This window comes from Carcharodon carcharias, chromosome 14 (assembly GCF_017639515.1).
Source record: "Carcharodon carcharias isolate sCarCar2 chromosome 14, sCarCar2.pri, whole genome shotgun sequence".
NCBI classification, from domain to species: domain Eukaryota; kingdom Metazoa; phylum Chordata; class Chondrichthyes; order Lamniformes; family Lamnidae; genus Carcharodon; species Carcharodon carcharias.
In genome coordinates this window covers 127,677,983-127,701,987 of record NC_054480.1, presented here as the reverse complement: position 1 = coordinate 127,701,987, position 24,005 = coordinate 127,677,983, and the positions used below count along the sequence as shown (strand labels likewise).

Genomic DNA, 24,005 nt, shown 5'->3' with positions numbered 1-24,005 from the left:
AACTTCAACTAGGGAATAGATTGGGTATCACAATAGGCACAGCAGTGGTCATGTTAGTGGACTGACAATCTAGAGATCATGAGTTCAAATGCCATAGTTATTTCACATCAAGATGTTGGATTGTCCTAGAAACCCAACTAGTGTATTCCTGCCCTTCAAGGAAAAGTAAATAATAAAAGCAAAATACTGCAGGTGCTATCCGCCAAGTGCTAGAAAAAGTCAGCAGGTCTGGCAGCATTTGTGGGGACAGAAACAGAGTTTATGTTCTTCAGTTCCAAAGAATCATATTGGACTTGAAATGTTAACTGTTTCTCTCTCCAAAATACTACCCTTACCTAGTCCGGCCTAAACGTAATTCCATAATCCTGTCACATAATTGGAAAAGTGCAGTTACTAAGGCAGATCACCATATACCTCTTCAAAAACAAAAAAATGGTCTTAATGTTTCTCAGTTGAGAGAGGAAGTAGTCAATGATCCAGCAGCGAATTATGTACACATTATTATTATGGGCAGGCTTGCTGAAGATCCTTCCATTCTGGAGTTTCACATGCACAAAGAATAGGAAAGGCACTGTAGGCACACCTCCTGCATGAATCAAAGGATTTAGAAGGGGCGTTTGGAGAAAAATACAAAGTAAGCTAGGTTATCAAAATCACAAGATACTTTGGATACAAAACCTTCCAATGGAGATGTGGATTAAAATTATTAGAAAGCTATCTAAATATTACACTTTCCGCTTGATGTCAGTTTAAAATCTAGTTCGAAATTTAAACTGAACCAGGCTGGTGAACAGATTAGGCTTATAAGCAATATAGAGTGAGTATTTAACACTGGAAGAAGTGTTAACCTGCCCAACCTTTCCACAGGTCAAAATCCACTCTTCCCAACAACTTGGCCACTTCTAATGAGTTCCCAGAGTAGAGGCCTTAGGCTGTAACACATTTTTAGAAGGCCTATAACATAGGAAAAATATAAGGGAGAAACAGCTGGCTTGTTGGCGAAAGAGTTAAGAGAGTGAAGAATCAAAAAAGGTAGATTCTGAGAAAGCTGTTAAAGACAGTGAGCAAGGCTACAAGGCAGCAAAGTTTATTTGGGGAGTTTGAAAGTTAGACTGAGATAACTGACATTGATGGGTAGAGCACGGAAAGATGGAGCATACAGGAAACCAGAATAAGAAACAAAAGCAACAGGTTGGGCCTCAGGCTGGAGGGGGTTGCAAAGGTTAGGAATGGAGTGGGGGGGAGGGGGAGAGAGAGAAAGAGAGAGAGGAAGAGAGAGAGAGAGGGAGGGAGGATGAGGGAGGGAGGGAGGGAGGGAGAATGAGGGGGGGGCAGGGAGGTAGCAGGGAATGTAAGGTAAGAAAGGAGATTTGGAATTTGACATTTGAAGGAAAGGGAACCTGCAGAGGTCAGTGAGAAAAGGGGCAAGGGCAAGCAGACAGTGGAATTTTATTCATTGCAGTGATGAGAAAGAAATTGAAAATGCAGACATTAAACACAACATCGGTAATAAGCAGCAGGTCTGTCAGATCAGAATTACCAAAACAGGTCATAGCTGTGTACCTTATATGATCAACTGACATTACAGTTAAATGGAGAAGAGTATTGAAGCAGGTGGAAAGGATGAGTTTTGTTCTGAGGAACGGTCTCACAAATAGTAACCCATCCTTTCTGTTTCAAATGCTGATGCTGATAGGTTTAACCACTATGAAATTTCAAATACCCATTGCATGATCCTAAATTTAATCTCATCCATATAAGTTACTGGACAGTTCAGAGATCAGTGGCGGTAAAGATAAATCACAAAATTTCTGCAACTTCTAAGATACATGAGCATGGTTCATCACATTTCATCTTTAAGATTGTGGAAGATAACAACAGTCCAGTGACACAACCAGGTTCAATCCCTGGGCTGTGCTGAGATAGCCAGTTTCAAACAGAACAATGAGTAAGGTGGCACAACTGTGATGGGGAGAAGAAAAAGAGACGTTTCTATTGATTGGGACGATTTCCACTGTCACAAGGCAACAGATTGAGGGGAGTTGGGTGGAAGGAAAGATTGAGGTTTTTTTTTTAAAAAAGATTTTGAAAGGAATTTTGCTTTGCTGGAGGAATCTATGATAAGATAACAACCTTAAATTCAGATCCAGGCCTTTCCATGCAAAAAGTTGTAGAAGTGTGGAACCTCCCCTCAACAAAAAGCAGATCCTAGCTCAATTAATAATTATAAATCTGAGTGTGATCTCTTTTTGTCAGGCAAGGATATACAGGGATACGGAAATAAGGTGGGCAGATCAAGTAAGGATACAGATCAGCCATGAGCTCACTGAATGGCAAAACAGGCTCAAGAGGCTAAACGGTCCCCTCATGTTCCTACGTTCCCAATGTAGATTCAGCAAAGGCGCAAGCACTTGGTGGTTTGTTTTTGGAGAAAATTAAGTCAGGTGGTGGGGCAAATAAATTTTATCCTAAAAGGGTCAAGATAAGGAGCAATTTGGGGAAACGCATCATTAGATATCAGTCAGATAGCTGATACCTTCTACCAGTGGCAGAAGGGTCAGCAGCCAGAGGACCTGGATTTAAAGTGACTGGCTAAAAAACCAGAGATGGCATGAAGGAACATTTATTTACCAAAGTGAGCTGTGATCTGGAATGCACTGCCTGAAAGAGTGGAAGTGAATTCAATGGCAGCACTCAAAAGAGAATTGAAAAAATACTTAAAGGGGATTTTTTTTAAATAAAGGGCTAGGGGAAAGATCAGGAAAGTAGGATTAATTGGATAGCTCCACCAAAGAGCCTGCTCAGGCACGATGGGCTGAATGAGCATCTTCTGCGCTGGAACATTGTGAAATTATGAGGGGCAATAATTGGAATAACAAAGGCAGACAAGATGGACCTTCTCTATTCTATGACACCTACTAGGGAATGCATTTGCTGGGGTGCTACGGGGCTCAGACTGCCTATGGTGGCCAGATGATGAGCGGCCACTTAGGCAAGGTACCAGAGGGCAGCTGTACCTGTTGGACTGTAGCACAGCACAGCACCAGTCAGCAGTTCTGGAAGGGGAGAACTCAAATCTTCATGGCAGAACAAAATGTCAAAATGCAACATTAATACAGAAATGCCATGCTTTTCATCACCAGCTGCAATTCAGTGAAACAAATGCAGCTTGACAATTTATCCCAAAAAATTTCTTTGAAGTATTCATATATTTATTCTTACCACAGGATATCAGGCAACTGCCTGACAACACCTTAATATTTTACTGAGTCAAGAACGTTTTGTTTAGTTCCAGCAGCTCTAAGATAGAGCATTTTCTGTCCCTGTCCGAATCACTGACCCATAACGCTCGCCTGCAACCCCCACCCACCGCACCCCAACCACACCATTCTGCTCAGGCTGGTCTTAGTCCTTCCTCAATCAAATGGAGGAGCGTTGCAGTAAAACATCTATCTTCAGTCGAACAAACAATTCAAATGAATCAAACAGAAATCACCCAGAGAGGGAAGTTGATGCAGAGAATGGGAGGGTGGGATTCAGTCTATAGTTTCCCAGATAGACCTTTCAGCATTCCAAAATGAAATTGAAACCAACTGTTTCCTTTTGCAATGTATTTCAACACATCTGCTTCTGACCATACAGCCACAAGGAATTGGAGCTTACTCTAAAGCACCTTTCTCTTCCCTTGCAAACAGGACACCCAACTGGTATTAAATATTTCTTAGTCATCACTTTGTAAATAAAACACACCAGAATGAAACAATTCACAAGCAAGCTACAAATGCTGAATACAGCCACAATTTCCAGACCATATCCAAAAAAAAGCCTTACGATTACAAGCTTCATTAATCTAGTCTGTCCCAACTATGGCTAAGAGGTTAACTGACTAGGCCTCTGACAAAGTAAACAAAATGGCTGCACTTAACCTTTTGAGGGCCACAGTAGCTTTTCCCTGCGATGTTTTAAAAACAAGATCAGAAAACTCAAAAGTTTTGTACCACTCTCAATTTTAAGAGTACTTGATACCTTCAATTCCTGAAATTTAATTTTCCTTTCTTGCCTTCATTATATTTCAATACTGCAATTTTCAAAGGTTAAAGCATATTCCAAAATTAAACCATAAATACTGCTCCTTTTTCCTTTAGCAGGGAGAAAAAAACAAATAATTTTGGAGGTGGGTGCCAGGAGATGCAACCAATTTTAACAAAGACAAAGCCTCTCACCAATTGCACTGTGATCCCTTTCCAACAATGCACTAATCAATGTCTCACTTGCTGAGTGCATACAATGGAAATATAGACAACTGCCTATATCAACTTGGTTTGAAGCTGGATGTTGGTAGAACCTTGTAGTAGGTGCCACAGGTCCCAGGGCTGTCCGACATTTGAATGCACCACTCACACTTGGAATGGAAGCCATCAACTCTCATCCAGGCTAGAAAGAAAACTCTTCCAGTTGCAATGCCTAAAATGTTTGTTTTTTTTTGCCAAGGTGAAGCTGAGGTCAGGGATACAGGAGAGAGAAAGAGAGAATTGCCAGACACTGAGTGCTTCACCTCCATCAGTATAATCATCCCTCAGCCTAAATTTAGGCTTATATTAAGGGATTGGGGGAAGAAGGGGGTTGGGAGGAGAGATAATGAGAACTATTCCCATTGTACCTGACCTAGAAGTTACGACCAGCTGAGTGCGTCAGGAGACAGAGTTCACACTGCTATCATTCTTGGCCTAAACCCCATGATTTTTTCTTAAATGTTAAAGCTAAAATTGTTATAACAAATTATGTTATAAAAGTTCTGAATTATGTGGCAAAGACCCATAAGTGCTACAGGAAAAATGGAATTAGGTCAATCTACCAAGTGAAATCAAGTCTGCAACATTATAAAACCAATGCAATTTCTAATTAATTTAATGCTGCAGACACTGCAGGATAGAAATTTGACATGAGTGATAGCATGATATGGCTGGTATCAAATCAGCTGCCCGTCATACTCAGCACCTAATATTCAATGCTATTGACTCCTGTGAATCAGATTACCTGTCGCTGCGTACAATGTGCAGCTGATCTGATGCTGTCTGATTTATGTCAAGGCCAGAAAAATTTCTACTCGCCCACAACCATTAAAAGAAAATATTTACTCTCTGCTTGCCGTGTGGACCACCAATTCCTGCCTACAAGAACATGGAAGATGACTTGAGTCAAAGCCTCTTAATCTCCCTCTGAGCAGAAAGAGGACATTCAGCCCATGAAATCAGTGCCGGTGCTGACGACTGAAGCCAATCTGCTCTAATCTCACTTCTCTTGCTCTTTTGTCTTGAATATTCTTCCTTTACAAATGATGTGACAGCTTCTGCCTCAACAGCTTTTTATGATAGAGCATTCCATATTCTAATAGTCAATGTTTGTCATCCCTTTCATTCTTGTCTATGCCTCAAGCCAATTCTCCACCCTTTAGTAAATGTCTCATTACTTCTCAAAGTTTTTACCAATTTCGAAAACTTCAGTCACCTCTTCTCTGCTCCAGAGAAAAAAGCCATAATATTTTAATACGTTCTTCATAACCCTTTCATTGCTGCTATCATGCTGATGAATCTTCACGAGAGTTATTCCATGGGCTGTATCTTTCTTATCCAGCATTAAGTCATGAAAGATGTTATAAACATGCAAGTTTTCTTTCTTCTAAATTGAGAGTTCAGCCCTTCCACCTGTTCTGCCATTCAATTAGATCATGGCTCATATCTATCTTAAAACTCCATCTACCCACCTTTCAATACTCTTGCTTAGCAAAAACCTATCAATTTCAGTTAGGTATCTTCAACTGACCTAACCTAAACAGTTTTTTGGGGAAAAGAGAGATCCAGATTTCTACTCCCATTTGTGTGAGAATAAGTGCTTCTTGACATCACCCTGCATGGCCTGGTTCTAATTAAAAGGTTCTGCCCCTTTGTTCTGGACCCCCTCCATCAGAGCAAATAGTTTCTCTCAATCAACCCTATTAACGCCTTTAAACGTATTAAACACCTCAATCTGATCACCCCTTAATCTTCTATATTCCAGGGAATACAGGACTAGTTTATGCAACCAGTCCTCATTTTGATCATGCGCTGAAGCCTTGGTGTGAGGCAAACACATTACTATCTTCAAGTAATGTCATGGGACAACATCTACAGTTTTCTAGGAGCAAAGCTAGTCGTGTGAGAAAATAGGAAAACAGCGGGCACACTGTAACAAGGGGAGAGTTACTCCAGTTACATTGTGGAAAATTAAGCAGTTGGAGTTAGAGGCCTAAGACCAGATAATTTGCCCATACCCACAACCAGAGGTGAATGGATGCCATGGGAAAGTCTAGAGGAAGGAAATGAACATAAAAGAAATGCCTTATAAGAGCCAATAGGGAAAGCGCAAATCACTTCAGCTTGCAAAGCACAAACGGCTTGCAAACATTAATTGTCAAGCTAAGGCATGAAAAACAGCCACTTGGGCAATGTGCAGGAGGCAGTTGGGCACTTCAATGGGGATATACTATGCTGATACATGCCAGTAAGCCTCAGGAGAAAGGAAGGAGGAGAGAAATCTGGGGTTGGGGAGGGGGGGAAAGAGGGGGGAGGGGAGAAATTGGGAACTGTGACAACAAAGACATTAAGAACAGCAACAGAGGCTCTGTGATTGTCATCAATATCATCTTTTAAAAAAATATATACAATGGTCCACAGAAAGAAACACACTGCCAATTACACCGAGTCCTGGAACAGCATCCAGTCTCAATAACCCAGAGCATGTGTGATAGAGTGGGTGAGACAGACAGAGACTCTTATTTTGACACTGACGAGGTCTGGCTACCAGCCGGGTTGTGCCACGATTGGGGCTCAAGAAGGGAGGGGGAAAGCAGCAAAGAAAAAGTCCAACACACAAGTCTCTTGTCCTCCCACCTCTTGAACCTCCTCCAGGCTCCCTCCAAAACCTTTCAGGGGAACCTGCAAAGGGTGAGTGCTGGAGCAGTTTCTTTTTGAAGACTCTGCAATGGGCTTTCCCGCAGCACAAACTCCCCAGTGGCAGAAGCTAGAGAAGGAAGAGGAAGGGAGAGAGAGAGAGAAGGAAAGGGGGGGGTCCCTTTAAATTACACAAGTCACTAAATGTAACAAACCGCACCTACCGGCGGCCCAATGTGGCGGTCTGGCCAGGTTTGGAGACGCTTCCCCCCCCTCCCACCCCCTCCCCACTCTCTCCCCTTCCCGAACCCCGGTTGGAACCGTGGTCACAGAGCGAGGGGAAGGAGTCCCCGGTACTCGAGGTGGACAGCCGCACGATGCGCATGCGCGGACTCCCTCCTCCGCCCCCTCCCAACCCGTTCTCTTAAAGAGACAGTACACAGCACTGGAAAGAAATGTGCAGAGCAACAACTTAAGGCTTGTAGAGAAGCAGCCCAACTCGTGCATGCTCCACAACAGCCACATCCTACCCAATCCCTAGCTTCCCCTTAAATGCACAATTTATCCCGAAGAATTCGTCTTCATGTGGCAGCACGTTTCAACTTCTTACCACTTTCTGCTTTGCACTGACAAAACACTTTGAACATAGGAAAACATCACAAAGCACTTTTCAGAAGCATGATCAGGGGAAAAATAAATAGATGGCGATCTAAAAGCTCGGTCAAAATCAGAGATCTCAAAAAGAAATAATAGAGGTGAAACGTGGAGGTGCCAAGGGAAGATATGCCGAAGCAATGGAGACGGAGGGGCAGAGAGGCTTGTGGAGGTATGTTAGAGAATCTGGTACAAAAGTATTGGGGTGGGTGGTAATGCAAGATAACTGGAGTTGGAGGCATAGAGAGTATTGGAGGCTGCAGGGAGTTACAGAGAAAAAGGGCAACAACATGAAGGAACCTAAACCCAAGATTGAGAATTTTAAATTTGATGTGTTCCGGTGTATCAGGAGCCAATGTAGGTCAGCAAGGCTGGGGTGATGGAAAAGCAGGAAGGATCTGGTGCAAGATAAAATACAGGTAGCGGGCTTTGGATGAACAAAAGGTTATGGAGAATGGAAGCCAGCTCGGACAGCATTGAAATAGAGGAAACAAAGGCATTAATGAATGTTTCAGCAGCAGATGAGCTGAGGCTGAGGCAGAGGTGAGTGACGTTATATAGATGAAAGTAGATGGCTTTTGTGATGCAGAGGACATGAGGTCAGAAACTCAGCTTGGGGATGCTGAGGCTGTGAACAATCTAGTTCAGCCAGGAGTGGTGGCCAAGGAGAGGTGCAATCAGTGGCAAGGGTATGGAGTATGTAGTGATGGGGGAGGGGGAAGGTGTGTAATAGCTTTCTAATAACAGGGGAGGGGTGGGCAGATGAGGGGTGGGAAAAAAAAGCTTTAGCTCCAACTCCTGACCTCTGTCCAGGAACCCATTATGGAATCTGTGCATTGCTGAGCAACAGGAAATATTCACTGTTTGAACGATGAAGAATGAACACTTTGGCGAGATACCAGAGGACAATCCATAGAAGTATATGCCTTCAGGAGTAAAGAAAGGGGGATGGGAGGAAACCGTGCTGTTTTCCCAGTAAAACAAAAACATGCTTATTATCCCTTAGAGAATGCCATCAAGCAGAGGATCTTTTGTTCTGCTAGTATTTTTCCCCCCTCAGTGAAAGGTCCCATGGGAGAAGGGCAAAAAAGAAAAACACAAGACCAGGCCCACCACAAAGTAAGTGCAATCACTAATATTGAACTGACAGCTGTGACTCAGGCAACTCCATCTTGTCAAGTAAAGGGTGTGATGCTGCAGGATGAGGTGGGTGGGTGGGCACGGAGACTGAAGAGACAGGAATTGGTAAGGGGAAAACTGAGCCCTGAAGTACTTGCAACCAAATTGGCTTAGCCCAGTTTACAAAGCACTTCTGATTTGTCAGTGAAATCGGCAGATTTAATTTTTTAAAAGTCCTTTGGCTGATCTCAGGGACACAGTGGGCAAGTAGGCATCTTTTGTGTCAGCTGGGAAGGGAGGGGAACATCAAAGATTCTCACTCCTAATCACTTTTCAACAATCATTACTCGAAAGTGACCCATTGGAAATATCAGCTAAGTTAGGTTAGCTGGCTGGCTTGGTTCGGATAGCCTTCTCTTCTCCATTCCACTCCCCCTCCCCCCCAGAAAAAACAAACACCCAGCATACAGGCCAATTAGAAAAAGGGCAAAGTAAAGGAGTTGAGCTGGCACTGTTAGAAGTGTCCCAACACAAGTCACTGATCTTATGGGAGGTGTTTAAAACATTGTCATCTTCCTTCTTAGTTGGTTTGGCCAGAGTTGACAAAACCAGCAAGTACAAGTAATAGCACAGATGTCACCAAGTCAGCCCCTCAAGCTGCTAGAGATGCACTTCATCAATCTAACTCATCAACATAACCAGTATATATCCCTCAGTCTCTTACATGGAGGACTTATTGCTTTCCCCATTCTGTATACTGCTTCCCCAGCCACCACCCATGCTTTCCTCCCTGCATCATCCAGCTGTTTGGTGCGAAACTATCATTGAGTTCTCTGTGCCTGAAGGTGCAGTTGACCCAGATGCTGCAATCGAAATTGTATGTACCCCAGTGCTGTAGCTATCATGAATGGGCAAGCTTGAACAATCCTTCTGTAGATTTTAAATTGCTGCGTTAGAGCATAGACTCAGGAATTAAAATAGGCTCAGGAATCAAAATGATCCAGCATCTATAGTTCTGTTCCGCCTTAGGATTTGGGTTTACATCTGAATCCGGATAACTCTCAGATCTTCAAGGAGAAAATTAGCTGCTCCGTACATTTACTTCTGGTCACAAGAAAGGCAGCCATTCCATAGGAGAAATGCACAGGATTCAGTTAAATGGAAAGTTTAGAATGACTTAGATCTTTAGCTTTGAAGGAATGGATAAACTTGCGCTTCTATAGCCCCTTTAACATAGTAAACCAAGGTCCTTCACAGAAGCGTTACCAGTGAGCCACAAAGAGAGACGAGAAGAAGTAACCAAAAGCTTGGTAAGAAGTAGGAGCATCTTTAAGGAGAGAGAGGTGGAGCAATTTAGGGAGGGGAATTCAAGAGTTTAGGACTGAGGCAGCTGAAGACATGGCTGCCCAATGGTGGAGCGATGAAAACTGGGGATGCTGAAGATGCCAGGAATTGAAGAGTGCCGACATCCTTGTGGGGTGGACGGTGGGGGCAGAGGCAAGGTCAAGGAGGAGTTTGAAAACAAGGAGGAGAGTATAAAAATTGAGGTTTGCCATACTGGAGGTCAAGACAGGTCAGCGAGCAACAGCAGCTGATAAGTAAACACGACTTAAGATACAGGCAAGATTTTTGATAAACTGAGGTATATTGAAGATGGAAGATGAGAGGCCAGCCAGGAGAGTACTAGAATAGTCAAACATAGAGGTAACAAATGAATAGATGAATGATTTAGCAGAGGAGCCAAGGGAGGGGCAGAGAAGGGCAAGTGGAAATAGGCCAATTAAAATATAAAAAAAAATTAATCCACAGCTTGGTCATAAGGTAAATCATGATTACAGGGCAAGGGCATTTTCACATTTAAGAATTTACTTCAAACATTTTCCTCAGACAAAATTTATGATATGGATTTGTTTTTAAAATTCAACATTAAAAAGTAAGCGTATTCAAAATAATGAGGGGAAAATTAACCAGTACAAAAATACTAATGGGCTAAATCATGATAGCAATTCTGTATAGACTGTAAATAATAGGCAACTTGTTAGTCTGGCTCAGGGATATTTTTTATTCATTGTAATGAACATTGTTGGCAAGGTCAGCATTTACTGCCAAACCCTAATTACCCTCCAGCCACCTTCCTGAATATAACTGCATGGCTTGCTAAGCCATTTCAAGGACAGTTAAGAGTCACCCAACCACATTGCTGTCAGTCAGAGTCAGAGGCCAGACCAGGTAAGGAAGGCAGATTTCCTTCCTAAAGGACATTAAAAAACAGATAGGTTATGATAATTTGATCGTTTCATTGTTACCATAATTGATACTAACTTTTCATTCTGCTACTTATTTAATTAATTGAATCTGATTTCCTCAGCTTCTGTGAAAGGATTTGAATTCTCTCTCACATTCATTAATCCAGGCCTTTGGATTACTAGTTCAGTAACATACCAAAACAAAAACAGAATTACCTGGAAAAACTCAGCAGGTCTGGCAGCATTGGCGGAGAAGAAAAGAGTTGACGTTTCGAGTCCTCATGACCCTTCGACAGAACTTGAGTTCGAGTCCAAGAAAGAGTTGAAATATAAGCTGGTTTAAGGTGTGTGTGTGGGGGGTGGAGAGAGAGAGAGAGAGAGAGAAGTGGAGTGGGGGTGTGGTTGTAGGGACAAACAAGCAGTGATAGAAGCAGATCATCAAAAGATGTCAACAACAATAGTACAAAAGAACACATAGGTGTTAAAGTTAAAGTTGGTGATATTATCTAAACGAATGTGCTAATTAATAATGGATGGTAGGGCACTCAAGGCATAGCTCTAGTGGGGGTGGGGAGAGCATAAAAGATTTAAAATTTTTTTTTTAAAAAATGGAAATAGGTGGGAAAAGGAAAATCTTCATAATTTATTGGAAAAAAAAGGAAGGGGGAGACAGAAAGGGGGTGGGGATGGGGGAGGGAGCTCACGACCTAAAGTTGTTGAATTCAATATTCAGTCCGGAAGGCTGTAAAGTGCCTAGTCGGAAGAAGAGGTGTTGTTCCTCTAGTTTGCGTTGGGCTTTACTGGAACAATGCAGCAAGCCAAGGACAGACATGTGGGCAAGAGAGCAGGGTGGAGTGAATTTTGGGCTCGGCATGATGCTGAACTCTTCTTCCGCCGTCTTCGTCTCCGGGCTCACTTCTTTGGGCAGGAGTCCTCTCCAAGTTCAATGGATCCTTTTACCCATCTCCAATATTCTCCCTCCACCTGGACCCTCCCTCTGGATTCTTACCTTCTCTTGATCTTTTCATTGAGAACTGTCGGCGCGACATTAATCGTCTCAATTTCTCTGCTCCTCTCACCCATTCTAACCTCTCTCTGAACTTACTGCACTCCATTCTCTCAGGTCCAACCCTGACATTGTCATCAAACCCGCTGACAAGGGTGGTGCTGTTGTTGTCTGGCGCACTGACCTCTACCTCGCGGAGGCTGAGCGTCAACTCGCAGACACTTCCTCCTACCTCTCCCTGGACCATGACCCCACCACTGAACATCAAGCCTTTGTTTCCAGGACTGTCACTGACCTCATCTCCTCTGGGGATCTCCCTCCCACAGCTTCCAACCTGATAGTCGCCCAACCTCGGACGGCCCGCTTCTATCTCCTACCCAAAATCCACAAACAGAACTGCCCCGGTAGACCGATCGTCTCAGCTTGCTCCTGCCCCACAGAACTCATTTCTCGTTATCTTGACTCCCTTCTCTCTCCCCTTGTCCAGTCCCTTCCCACCTACATCCGTGATTCCTCTGACACCTTACGTCACATCAACAATTTCCAGTTCCCTGGCCCCAACCGCTTACTCTTCACCATGGACGTCCAATCCCTCTACACCTCCATCCCCCATCAGGATGGTCTGAGGGCCCTTAGCTTCTTCCTCGAACAGAGGCCCGAACAATCCCCATCCACCACTACTCTCCTCCGTCTGGCTGAACTTGTTCTCACGCTGAACAATTTCTCCTTCAACTCCTCTCACTTCCTCCAAATAAAAGGTGTGGCTATGGGTACCCGCATGGGCCCCAGCTACGCCTGTCTCTTTATGGGGTATGTGGAACATTCCTTGTTGCAGTCCTACTCCGGCCCCCTTCCACAACTCTTTCTCTGGTACATCGATGATCACTTCGGTGCCGCTTCATGCTCTCGTCAGGACTTGGAAAAATTTATTAATTTTGCTTCCAATCTCCACTCCTCCATCATTTTCACATGGTCCATCTCTGACACTTCCCTTCCCTTCCTTGACCTCTCTGTCTCAATCTCTGGTGATAGACTGTCCACCAATATCCATTACAAACCCACCGACTCCCACGGCTATCTCGACTACAGCTCCTCACACCCCGCTTCCTGTAAGGACTCCATCCCATTCTCTCAGTTCCTTCGCCTCCGTCGCATCTGTTCCGATGATGCTACATTCAAAAACAGTTCCTCTGACATGTCCTCCTTCTTCCTTAACCGAGGTTTTCCACCCACGGTCGTTGACAGGGCCCTCAACCGTGTCCAGCCCATCTCCCGCGCATCCGCCCTCACGCCTTCTCCTCCCTCCCAGAAACATGATAGGGTCCCCCTTGTCCTCACTTATCACCCCACCAGCCTCCGCATTCAAAGGATCATCCTCCGCCATTTCTGCCAACTCCAGCATGATGCCACCACCAAACACATCTTCCCTTCACCCCCCTTATCGGCATTCCGTAGGGATCGCTCCCTCCGGGACACCCTGGTGCACTCCTCCATCACCCCCTACTCCTCAACCCCCTCCTATGGCACCACCCCATGCCCACGCAAAAGATGCAACACCTGCCCCTTCACTTCCTCTCTCCTCACCGTCCAAGGACCCAAACACTCCTTTCAAGTGAAGCAGCATTTCACTTGCATTTCCCCCAACTTAGTCTACTGCATTCGTTGCTCCCAATGTGGTCTCCTCTACATTGGAGAGACCAAACGTAAACTGGGCGACCGCTTTGCAGAACACCTGCGGTCTGTCCGCAAGAATGACCCAAACCTCCCTGTCGCTTGCCATTTCAACACTCCACCCTGCTCTCTTGCCCACATGTCTGTCCTTGGCTTGCTGCATTGTTCCAGTGAAGCCCAACGCAAACTGGAGGAACAACACCTCATCTTCCGACTAGGGACTTTACAGCCTTCCGGACTGAATATTGAATTCAACAACTTTAGGTCATAAGCTCCCTCCCCCATCCCCACCCCCTTTCTGTTTCCCCCTTCCCCCTTTTTTTTCCAATAAATTATAAAGATTTTCCTTTTCCCACCTATTTCCATTATATATAAAAAAACCCCACTAGAGCTATACCTTGAGTGCCCTACCATCCATTCTTAATTAGCACATTCGTTTAGATAATATCACCAACTTTAACTCTTTAACTTTAACACCTATGTGTTCTATTGTACTATTGTCGTTGACATCTTTTGATGATCTGCTTCTATCACTGCTTGTTTGTCCCTACAACCACACCCCCCCCTCCACCTCTCTGTCTCTCTATCTCTCCGCCCCCCACACACAAACCTTAAACCAGCTTATATTTCAACTCTTTCTTGGACTCGAACGCAAGTTCTGTCGAAGGGTCATGAGGACTCGAAACGTCAACTCTTTTCTTCTCCGCCGATGCTGCCAGACCTGCTGAGTTTTTCCAGGTAATTCTGTTTTTGTTTTTGTTTTGGATTTCCAGCATCCGCAGTTTTTTTGCTTTTAACACCTATGTGTTCTTTTGTACTATTGTTGTTGACATCTTTTGATGATCTGCTTCTATCACTGCTTGTTTGTCCCTACAACCACACCCCCACTCCACTTCTCTCTCCCTCTCCACCCCCGACACACAAACCTTAAACCAGCTTATATTTCAACTCTTTCTTGGACTTGAACTCAAGTTCTGTCGAAGGGTCATGAGGACTCGAAACGTCAACTCTTTTCTTCTCCGCCGATGCTGCCAGACCTGCTGAGTTTTTCCAGGTAATTCTGTTTTTGTTTTTGTTTTGGATTTCTAGCATCCGCAGTTTTTTTGTTTTTATCTCAGTAACATACCGCTATGCTTCCATATCACAAAAGAATGGAACAATTCACACCTTTGTGCTTGGCAGGGTCAAGCTGGCAGACCTTATCCCATCCCCCTCCTGTGAATACAAAAACCAAGGAACAAGTGGCCAGTTACCATTTAAAGGAAGCTGCTAAGCTTTGGCAAGGCTGAGGATATTGAAGGACAGCAAGTAGGAGCTATTTTATTTAAGTCAATGAAGACTATCCACTGTTAGATAGAGGCATAGTACGTCGATTATTTTTATATTGTTACATGAAACCATATTGTCCTGATTGAATTAAATAAATCTGATCATAACTGTTGCGACGTATGGTCACTTGCTACGATATGTAACAGCTTAAATGCTCTGTATCTAGCTTCGTCTTACTAGGTGTTTGCTTGATAAAGCTCCAAAGAGTAGGGATCCAAGAGGGGCCCTGTCCAAAGAATGGAATATAAAATTCTGATCAGAAGGGGCATCACTGGACTATGAAAGCGCCTAAGTATATTAGACAGCAAGACTTTAATTCGGCATGAGAGATTCCAGATATTGATCTCTTTGTGTATCCATTATGAACTTGCCTTTTGCCAATTAATGTCACATGTCTGTTATAACGTAGTGAGTTCAGCAGCGACAGTCATTCCTGTAAGTGGATCCCATGCTGCTTGTATTCCATAAAAGCTGGTGTAGCAAATCAATTTCTCCTTCCAGTATGAACAGCAATGCTTTAACCTTCATCTAACAGGATTTAAAAAAAATAACTAGGGAAGCTTAATTGCCAGCACTTAATACCTCTGAATTAACTTCCTGCAATGACACCGGGTTAATGTCCTGGAATCAACAAACTCATCACCAGAAGATGATCATCAGCATAAGGATAGCAGCAAGGAGGCCCAATACAACTTGTCAGAACAACCCAGGATGGGTTGGAAATGCAGTCTTGCTAGTGTCATTCACATTCCAGAGGACCAACAAATAAAAATGGAGTTAAAACCTGAAGCAGCAGCAATTGAACGCTTTGGAACACACTAATGTTGGGTGTCAGCTTAAAACAAAATCATGCTTAATAATGAAAGCCTCACAGAAAGATGATTATGATGGGCAGGTCAACTGTGCTATATGGCTGATACTGGACTTGGAAAAGACTACATGGAACTCCAAAGCTACATGTTGAACTGTGTACGGAACGGAAAATCAGCTAGAGAGGGGGGCCTGTAGCATCAGTGGCCAAGTTATGACTGTTCTAAAAATCTTGGTTATGATTGACGGACTGGAACCTCTTCCAGGAATCCACACAGAGGGCCAAACAACAGGAAGCCAATTGCAAGCCAACAGGAAAATCAATTTTCTTTGGATGTTGCAAACAAAGCACCGTAGCCAGTTTGCAACCATCCGCTATTGAGAGCACAGGACAAATAAGGGTTCCTCCTCACCTTACCAAAATATGCCACCAGGGTCATCTCAGTCACACTTCTACAAGATAGTTCCTTGTCTCAGAGACAAGAGTTCCATTCGACTTATTTTTTCAAAGGCCAGCCTAATTAATTCAAAAATGATGTATGGCACTATCTAGACACTGTTCTTCTCCACACTCCCACTCAACCTATGCCAAATTTAGACAGAAACCCCATTCCCACAAAGTAAATCACCCACGTGATGAATGTACCTTGCAATTCCTACTGTAAACCATACCCAGACTGGCTTCTCTATTCCTGGACACTGTTCAACATGAATGATTTACAATCCATCTTGGGCATCACTGATCCCATGAAAAGATAAACTTCAACCAGTCTCTTCTTACAAATCACTGTCCGCTAGACTGGAACTGTAAAATTCTCGTAACAGCACTTGAAATGCACCCGAAGATCATTAGTAAACGGACACAAGCTGATCAAACGATGCTTATCTGCTGGAGAAACTGTTTAAGGACAACAGGCAGGTTTCCATGATGCAGAATAAGCCTGATTAGGCGGAATAAGGTTTTCTTCGGAGAATGCTATGGGAACCATTGACATCTCTAGAAGATTTTTCCATTATATTCCAGCTCCAAACCCTCAGTTTTCGCCGACATATGGTCTCTATAAGCTCTGAGCTATGGTAGTTGCTATCTCTTCTGCTCTTGCCCTGTTTTCTCCAGCAATCAAGTCTCTTGCAGGGCCTATAAGAGCCAGCTACATCAGGCAAAGTTTAGAAATAGAAACATCTCAAAGTCCACTGGTATCTCTCCCAGTACAAACACTGCAACCCATTTAGATAGAAAACAAACTGTTCCAAATCAGATGGCATTGCCATCGCTCCTCAATTTTCCTTTAGAAACAACATGTTGGAGGGGTATTTCTCACACTGGACAACTATGGGACCACTAGGCCTGGCAGATTGGATTTCCACTCAAGACCACTGAGGCCAATTAAAATATCCTTACCGTAGCTCTTCCTAAGCACTGGCTGTATATTGAAACTGGAACTGTGGAGTATATGACTTAGCTCCATGCCAGACAGCTCACTAATTAGGGGAAAGTTGTAACCCATGCTTGAAGATGGCACTTTGTACTTGTAACTCTCTTCCGTTACGTGGATAGGTTGGATAAGCTGGGGCCTTAGAGAAGGAAGGACAGGGCAGATTTGATAGAAGTGTTTAAAATCATGAGGTATCGAGACAGAATAGATAGAGAGACTGTTCCCATTGGCAGAAGGGTCAAGAACCTGAGGACACCAATTTAAGGTGATTGGCAAAAAAACTAACGATGATATGAGGAAAAACTATTTTGCACAGCAAACTAGGATCCAGTTCACACTGCCTGTGTAGTGTAGTATAGTGAAGACAAACTTGAATGTGATATTGGACATGCATCTGAGGAGAGAAAATTTGCAGTGCTCCAGGGCAGGGGAGTGGCACTGGCTCAGCTGCTCTTGGAGAGACACGGCACGAACACCTTCAGCCAAATGGCCTCCTCCTGTGCTGTAATCATTCAATGAACTCTATTCTGTAAGCCTCTGAACTGACCATTTGCTTGAGATGCACTTCACTAGCTTTAACTGCATCTCACAGGGAAATTCAGGTGAAAATCCAATCAAGTAAAGGAAACATGAGAAGCCGTAACATGGAAATGTCAAATGAATAGTGATAGGTAATTATGTATTGCTATACAAATTTCCAAAGCAGCTCAATATAACATATCTTAGAACCCTAAACAGGCTACACACTTTGCAATTCATGTTAGAAAATAAAACAAGTCTTGGAAGGGAGCAGTAACTTCCTTCACATTTTGCAAATATCGGTCCATAACGGATCCTGTTCGTTTTCACCACAGTCTTAGTAGGGCCATTGGCATCAACTTGCTTCTTCTCTGGCTTTCTTCAAGCCTCCCTCAGCCTACATCCAGAATGGACCATACTTCAGAAAAATTCAATCATCAGGATCTCTACTAAAGATACTAAAACAATTGCCAGTGGAGAGTCCGCCAACTCCTACTTGGGTGAATTAACTGATCCTCAGGTCTTGTGTTCTATGTTGTTCACAGCTGCATCCTGGCCAGTGTTGACTGGTACCACAAAGGTCCACTACTGTCCAATCCCTTGGAACAAAGTTAGTTTGGTACAATTGCATGCTTAAGCAAAGCAAACCTTGGGAAACTGCTTCACAGAATCCTCTATTTTTGGAAATCTTCCATCTGACTGTCATAATTAGACCACAAAAAGTTAAGCTCCATTTGACTGCATTACCTGGTATTTACACCAGCAAATGAATTCAAACTGACATCTCTTGATGTGTGAAAAGAAACTGCATACAGCCACATTGTATCATACAGCAGCAGGATAAAGGCAGCCATTTGTTATGTCACTTCTAGCAAGTGTAAATGAGCCATGTTACGAGCTCAACTGATTATGTTAAATTGGTTGTTAATGTAGCTACTAGCACACTGGGGATTGTTCAGCAAGTGTTGTCCAGTAGCAGAATCACATCTAACATTAAAGGCTTATTTGGGGTTTTGCAAGCGTGGTCTGTACTCCACCTATTATGAACAACCAAAGGAATAAGCTGTTGGATTTGATCAGCCAATCATTGGGACATATGGCTACGTATCTAACATCACGACATACATTCACATGCAGGAATCCATTCTCCGCAAATAAAAGGAATATGTTCAAGTCTTGTGCTTTTTTCTGAATTACCAAGGAGCTTGGGGAGCCTATAGTTCCCCGTTGCTTTCTCCATGGCAATGCCTCAGCCAGAGAAAACTCACTAACCAATCAGCACCCTGTTCTCCTGTTGTATAAATCATTTTGATCATTTGAAATTTGACATTCTTGAATTTGTCCTGATGAGTACAAGACAAAATGCTTTGGTAATGTCTCGATTTTCAGCAATATTCAAGTTCTGTACTACCAAGTGACTGATAGTAAATTGTCACAAGGTGGTTCACAGAAGCATGATCAAACAAAATTTGACACCAAGCCACAAAAGGTGACATTAGGACAGGTGGAGGTAGGTTTAAGGAACAACTTAAAAAAGGAAAGGGACATAGCGGTGGAGAGGTTTAGGGATGAAATTCCACTTAGTGCCAGGCAGCTGAAGGCATGGTTGCCAATAATGGAGCAATGAAAATCAGGGATACTCAAAAGGTCAGAATTGGAGGAATGTAAAGATCTAGGAAGATTGCAGGGCTGCAGGAGTTCAGAGATGGGAGGGAGCAGAGCCACAAGTGATTTTGAGAACAAGAATGAAAATTTTAAAATTGAGACAGTCCAGTCTGGAAGTCAACATAGGTAAGTGAACAAAGAGGTAATAGGTGAATGGGACAGTGCAAGTTAGGATATGGGCAGCAGAGATTTAGATGAATTCAAGTTTATGGAGAGTAAAAAGTCAAAAGTCAGTAGAGTATTGGAATTGTCGAGTCTAAGAGTAATTGAAAAGGCATTGATGAGAGTTTCAGCGACAGATGAGCTGAGACCAATGTGGAAATAAGGAATGTATGGAGGTGGAAGTAGGCTGTCTTGATAATGGAGAGGATATGAGGTCAGAAGCTCACCTCAGGGTCAAATAGGATATCAAGGTTGTGAATGATCTGGTTCAACCACAGACAGCAGCCAAGGGGAGGGATGGAGTCAGTGACTTGGAAACACAGTTTTTGGTAGAGACTGAAGACAATGGCTTTGATCTTCCTACTATTCAGTTGGAAGAAATTTCTACTCATCCAACAGTGGACATTGGACAAGCAGCATGACAAATTGGAGACAGTCCAGGGGGAGAGGAGTGTGCAGATGAGGGACAGATGGGTGACATCAGTGAATAAATGGAATTTGATGACATTTCTTCAGATGATGTTGTGAAGGGATAATTCCTTCCTGGACTCCAGAGGTAATGGTACCTGGCAAAGCATAACATGCTCCAACAACTCTAATGAAATCTCTCCAGCCGCTCCTCACAGTGATTATTTTAAATAGAAAGCCCCTCATTACCTACACCCCAACCAGAGCAAATAACCTTTCCTTATTTATCCTATTAAAAATTCTTCCTAATTTTTGAAATTTTCTGTTAAATCTTCTTTGCTCCAGTGGAATTCACAGAACACATAGCACAGAAACAGACCATTCAGCCCAACTGGTCCATGCCATGCTCCACATATCATTCCTGCCATCCTACTTCATCTTACCTCATCTACAAATCTTTCTACTCCTTTCTTCCTCCTGTGCTTCCTAACTTCCCCTTAAATACATCTATGCTATTCACCTCAACTGAGAGACACGTCCTCAGCACACTCAAAGTGTTATTCAAATAGGCCCAAACCCCTGCTCTTTCCTTTTAGCCTGTTCAAGCATGTATCCAGTGCCCTTTTGAAAGTTACTGCTGAATGTTTCCACCACTCCTCAGACAGTGCATTACAGATCATGCCAAACCCCCATGTAAGAAATTCTCATCTCATCTCCCGATTCTTTTGCAAGTTACCTTAAATCTGTATCCTCTGGCTGTTGTCCTTCCTGCCAGTGGAAATAGTCCCAGTATCTCATGTCTCCCTTCACAACAATAGTATGTTATCCCTGGTATCATCCTGGTGAATCTTCACTGTACGCTCGCAAAGGCTTTAATGTCCTTTCTGTATTGGGACTGTGCAAAATACATACACTATTCCAAAGTGTGCTTTCCTTTTATTGTGCTATGAGGTGCAGCAATGGTCCAGTTAATTTGGAGAAAATCATAAGGACTGTGTTGAGAAAGGCTGCCATGTCAAAATAGGGGAATTTGTTTGTGGAGTCCGCCCACTTGTTCTTGCTGCTCTACATGCGTCATAAGTCTCCCTTTATCTGAGGCCAGCTCTGCTTCTTTGGCATACTGCCAATCCAAAAATGATGCATTCTGGTGAATTATTGCAGCAAAGTAGTCACACTCATTAGATCCAACTCTTCCTTGAAAAGCCATCATTAGTGTAAAATGGATTCTACAGAAAATTACAATGGATGCATTTCTGCTGAAACCAGGGATAAAGTTAGGTGGGCAGGTGGATATTGATCAGGAAGAGATTTGGTGGGTTGTTCACAAAAAAATATTTTGAGCAAACTTTAATCAATAATTCTGAATTTCCTACATTCTCCCTATTCACTCAAAAATTGAATGGGCTGAGACTTTCTTTTGTGGAAAAGAGAAGACTGAGGCATGACCTGAAAAAGGTCTTCAAGATTGTGAAAGAGTTTTATAGGGTAGGCTTAGAGAGGATGCTTCCACTTGTGGGCAAGATCAGAACTTGGGGCCATAAATATATGACAGTCACTAATAAATCCAATAGGGAATTCATGAGAAGGTTCTTTACCCAGAGTGGCGAGAATGTGAACTTGCCAACACAGGGATATAACTAAGGGGAAGCTAGATAAGCAAATGAGTGAGAAAGAAATAGAATATATTGAAAGGGTTAGATGAAAAAGGATTGGAAGGGGCTCATGTGCAACATCATGGACCTGTTGGGTCGAATGGCCTGTTTCTGTGCTGTAAGTTTTATATAATACTTTGCAATATGTATGTCACTGGCTGAGCCAGCCTATCCCTACTGCAAAGACATTTCAGTGCAATCATTCATCTAAAGATCAAGCCTTTCCAAGATTCCAACAAAATATAAACTGTCATGAAGAAACTGCATGAAATTAATCCGGTAGTGAAAATAGCTATGTAAAATTATTTTTAAAAAACACGTAAGATATCTGTAATACAGAGGGAGGCCCAATCTGAGAGGTAGAAAATGGCTACTGTGGGAAACCAAACCTCAGATGCAGAGAGAAATAGTTTTGACAGAGTATAAAGAAAAAGTGTTTCCAGTGGCAGAAGGGTCAGTTATCAGAGGAGGCAGATTTAAGGTGAGTAGCAAAAGCAGAGGGAAGATGTGGGAAAATAATGTTACACAGCGAGTTATGGTCTGGAATACATTGCTTGAGAGGGTAGTGGTGGAAGATTCAATAACTTACAAAGGAGATTTAATAAATACTTGACAGAAGAATATCGCAGGGCTATGGAGAAAGAGCGGGGAGCGGGACTAATTGCGGATAGCTCTACCAGGGGCATAATGGGCCGAATGGTCTCCTATAGTGCTGCACCATTCCATAAGTCTTAACAGAAACACTAAATCAGTAAGAGGAAAAAAGGCACTAGTGTTAATCATAAACTGATGAGTAGCTTTGTTTTTTTTTTCAATATGCCGAGGCTGGGAAGTAACTCACCCCTGTCTGGTGAATGAGTGGAATTTTCCAGCTCTGACTCATCCACGAGAAGAGACGCCATTTGGCCTCGCCTGCTCTGCAGTCCCCAGTGGCTTTATCACAGCTGTGGGATCAGGCTACAGCAACTAATGACACAAGCGCAGTGTGTCGTGAAAGACACTCTCGTATCACCATTGAGAAAATAAATTATTTTACAAACTAGAAGAATTGCTGGGGTTGGATTTCCCCTTAGTTTTTTCAATCAATGTGGTCAAATTTAATTATAAAAAAATATAACTGGGACAGTGTGGTGCCTCAATGTTCTGAGTTCCAATTCCCAAATAGCAGGCCTAACACTGTAGGTGGGGTCAGATCAATACAGATCTTTTTTAAACTCCCCTGACACTTTAGTTGGTTAATGCACCACCTGGCGTGGCTCTCATACAGAGAAAACGAACAATCTATCAAGCATTTTGGCAGCTGGGCCTCAGCACCGTTAGAAGCTTAGAATAGTATAATAGAAGATAGCCATTCAGCCCATTGAGACTGTGCTAGCTCTTTCAAATCAATCTGGTTGCTTCCACTAATCTGCTCTATCTCCAAATCCCCGTAATTATTTTTCTCCTTCAGGTACTTATCCAATTCCCGTTTGATGTCTACTATTGAATCTGCATCCACCACTTGATCGGGCACTGCATTCCAAATCGTAACCACATGCTGCATAGATAATTTTTCCTCACGTCATCCAGTTTCTTTGCCCATCACCTTAAAACTATGCCTCACTCCCAGAGATATGGGGATAAGATGAGAAACTGAAGTTTATGTAATGTTCAGCCATAATATTATTTGATCTTCACTATTTGGAGAATGTAGATATATGGATGTGGGCTAAGGATATGATCAGGTTCAGCAGCAAACCCAAATTGTACTCCACCTGCCTTTAAATGGGAGTTGGATGGGTTCTTGCAATTTATAGGAATTAGGTGGGTTAACTAGGGTTGGTGATATCAGCCTATAATCTGTTTCTCTGCCTCCCCCAAGAGATTGCATGGCTGACAAGCAGATTAGTGGTTTATGTGACATTCGACATTTTGGAACGGGCAGGCCTTTGGACCAGTTGGCCTTTTCCCCAGATTCACAACTACACTTTGAAGGTGGTATGGGGCTGTTTGAATTTACACATCCAGGTGCCTCAGACAAGATTCAGGTAGGTGGCTGGTGTTGATGGAACTGCATCCAAGAACAAGAAAATAGATTAAAAAATAAATTTTGAGAAAGCTTTCTTAGCCTCAGAGCGCCTGGACTAAGGAGGGAAGGCAACACTAACAGCCGCGTACTCAATCCAACACATGCAAAAAGTGAAAATAATTGAAAATTATTGAACATAATTGAAAATCAAACCCAGCACTGGAAGCTGCACCTCTGGAACTGGCAGCATCTCGAGGACAGCAAAACATAACAAATATGTGCCAGCTTCCCGACATTTGGACCCATTCTCTGGTACGTACAAACATATGACTTAGGAGGAGTAGGCCACTTGGCCCTTTGAGCCTGCTCCGCCATTCAATAAGATCATTGC

General features: G+C 43.1%; 1 protein-coding gene across 10 annotated transcripts in view; it reads right to left on the bottom strand.

Moving 5' to 3' along the window:
* The window catches only part of gatad2ab (GATA zinc finger domain containing 2Ab), a 125,807-nt gene that overhangs the window by 69,915 nt on the left and 31,887 nt on the right, over positions 1-24,005 (bottom strand). For 2 of the 10 annotated variants that reach the window (XM_041204340.1, XM_041204349.1), the window contains exon 1: positions 20,691-20,929. The exons of 1 other annotated variant lie outside the window; for it this stretch is intronic. In XM_041204340.1, coding sequence (XP_041060274.1) covers positions 20,691-20,752 — 62 coding nt within the window. In that variant the 5' untranslated portion in view covers positions 20,753-20,929. Of the gene's footprint in view, positions 1-414; positions 435-7,153; positions 7,170-20,690; positions 20,931-24,005 lie in introns of those variants that run through there. 7 more of the 10 variants (XM_041204342.1, XM_041204350.1, XM_041204348.1 and 4 more) reach the window with 6 other exon arrangements.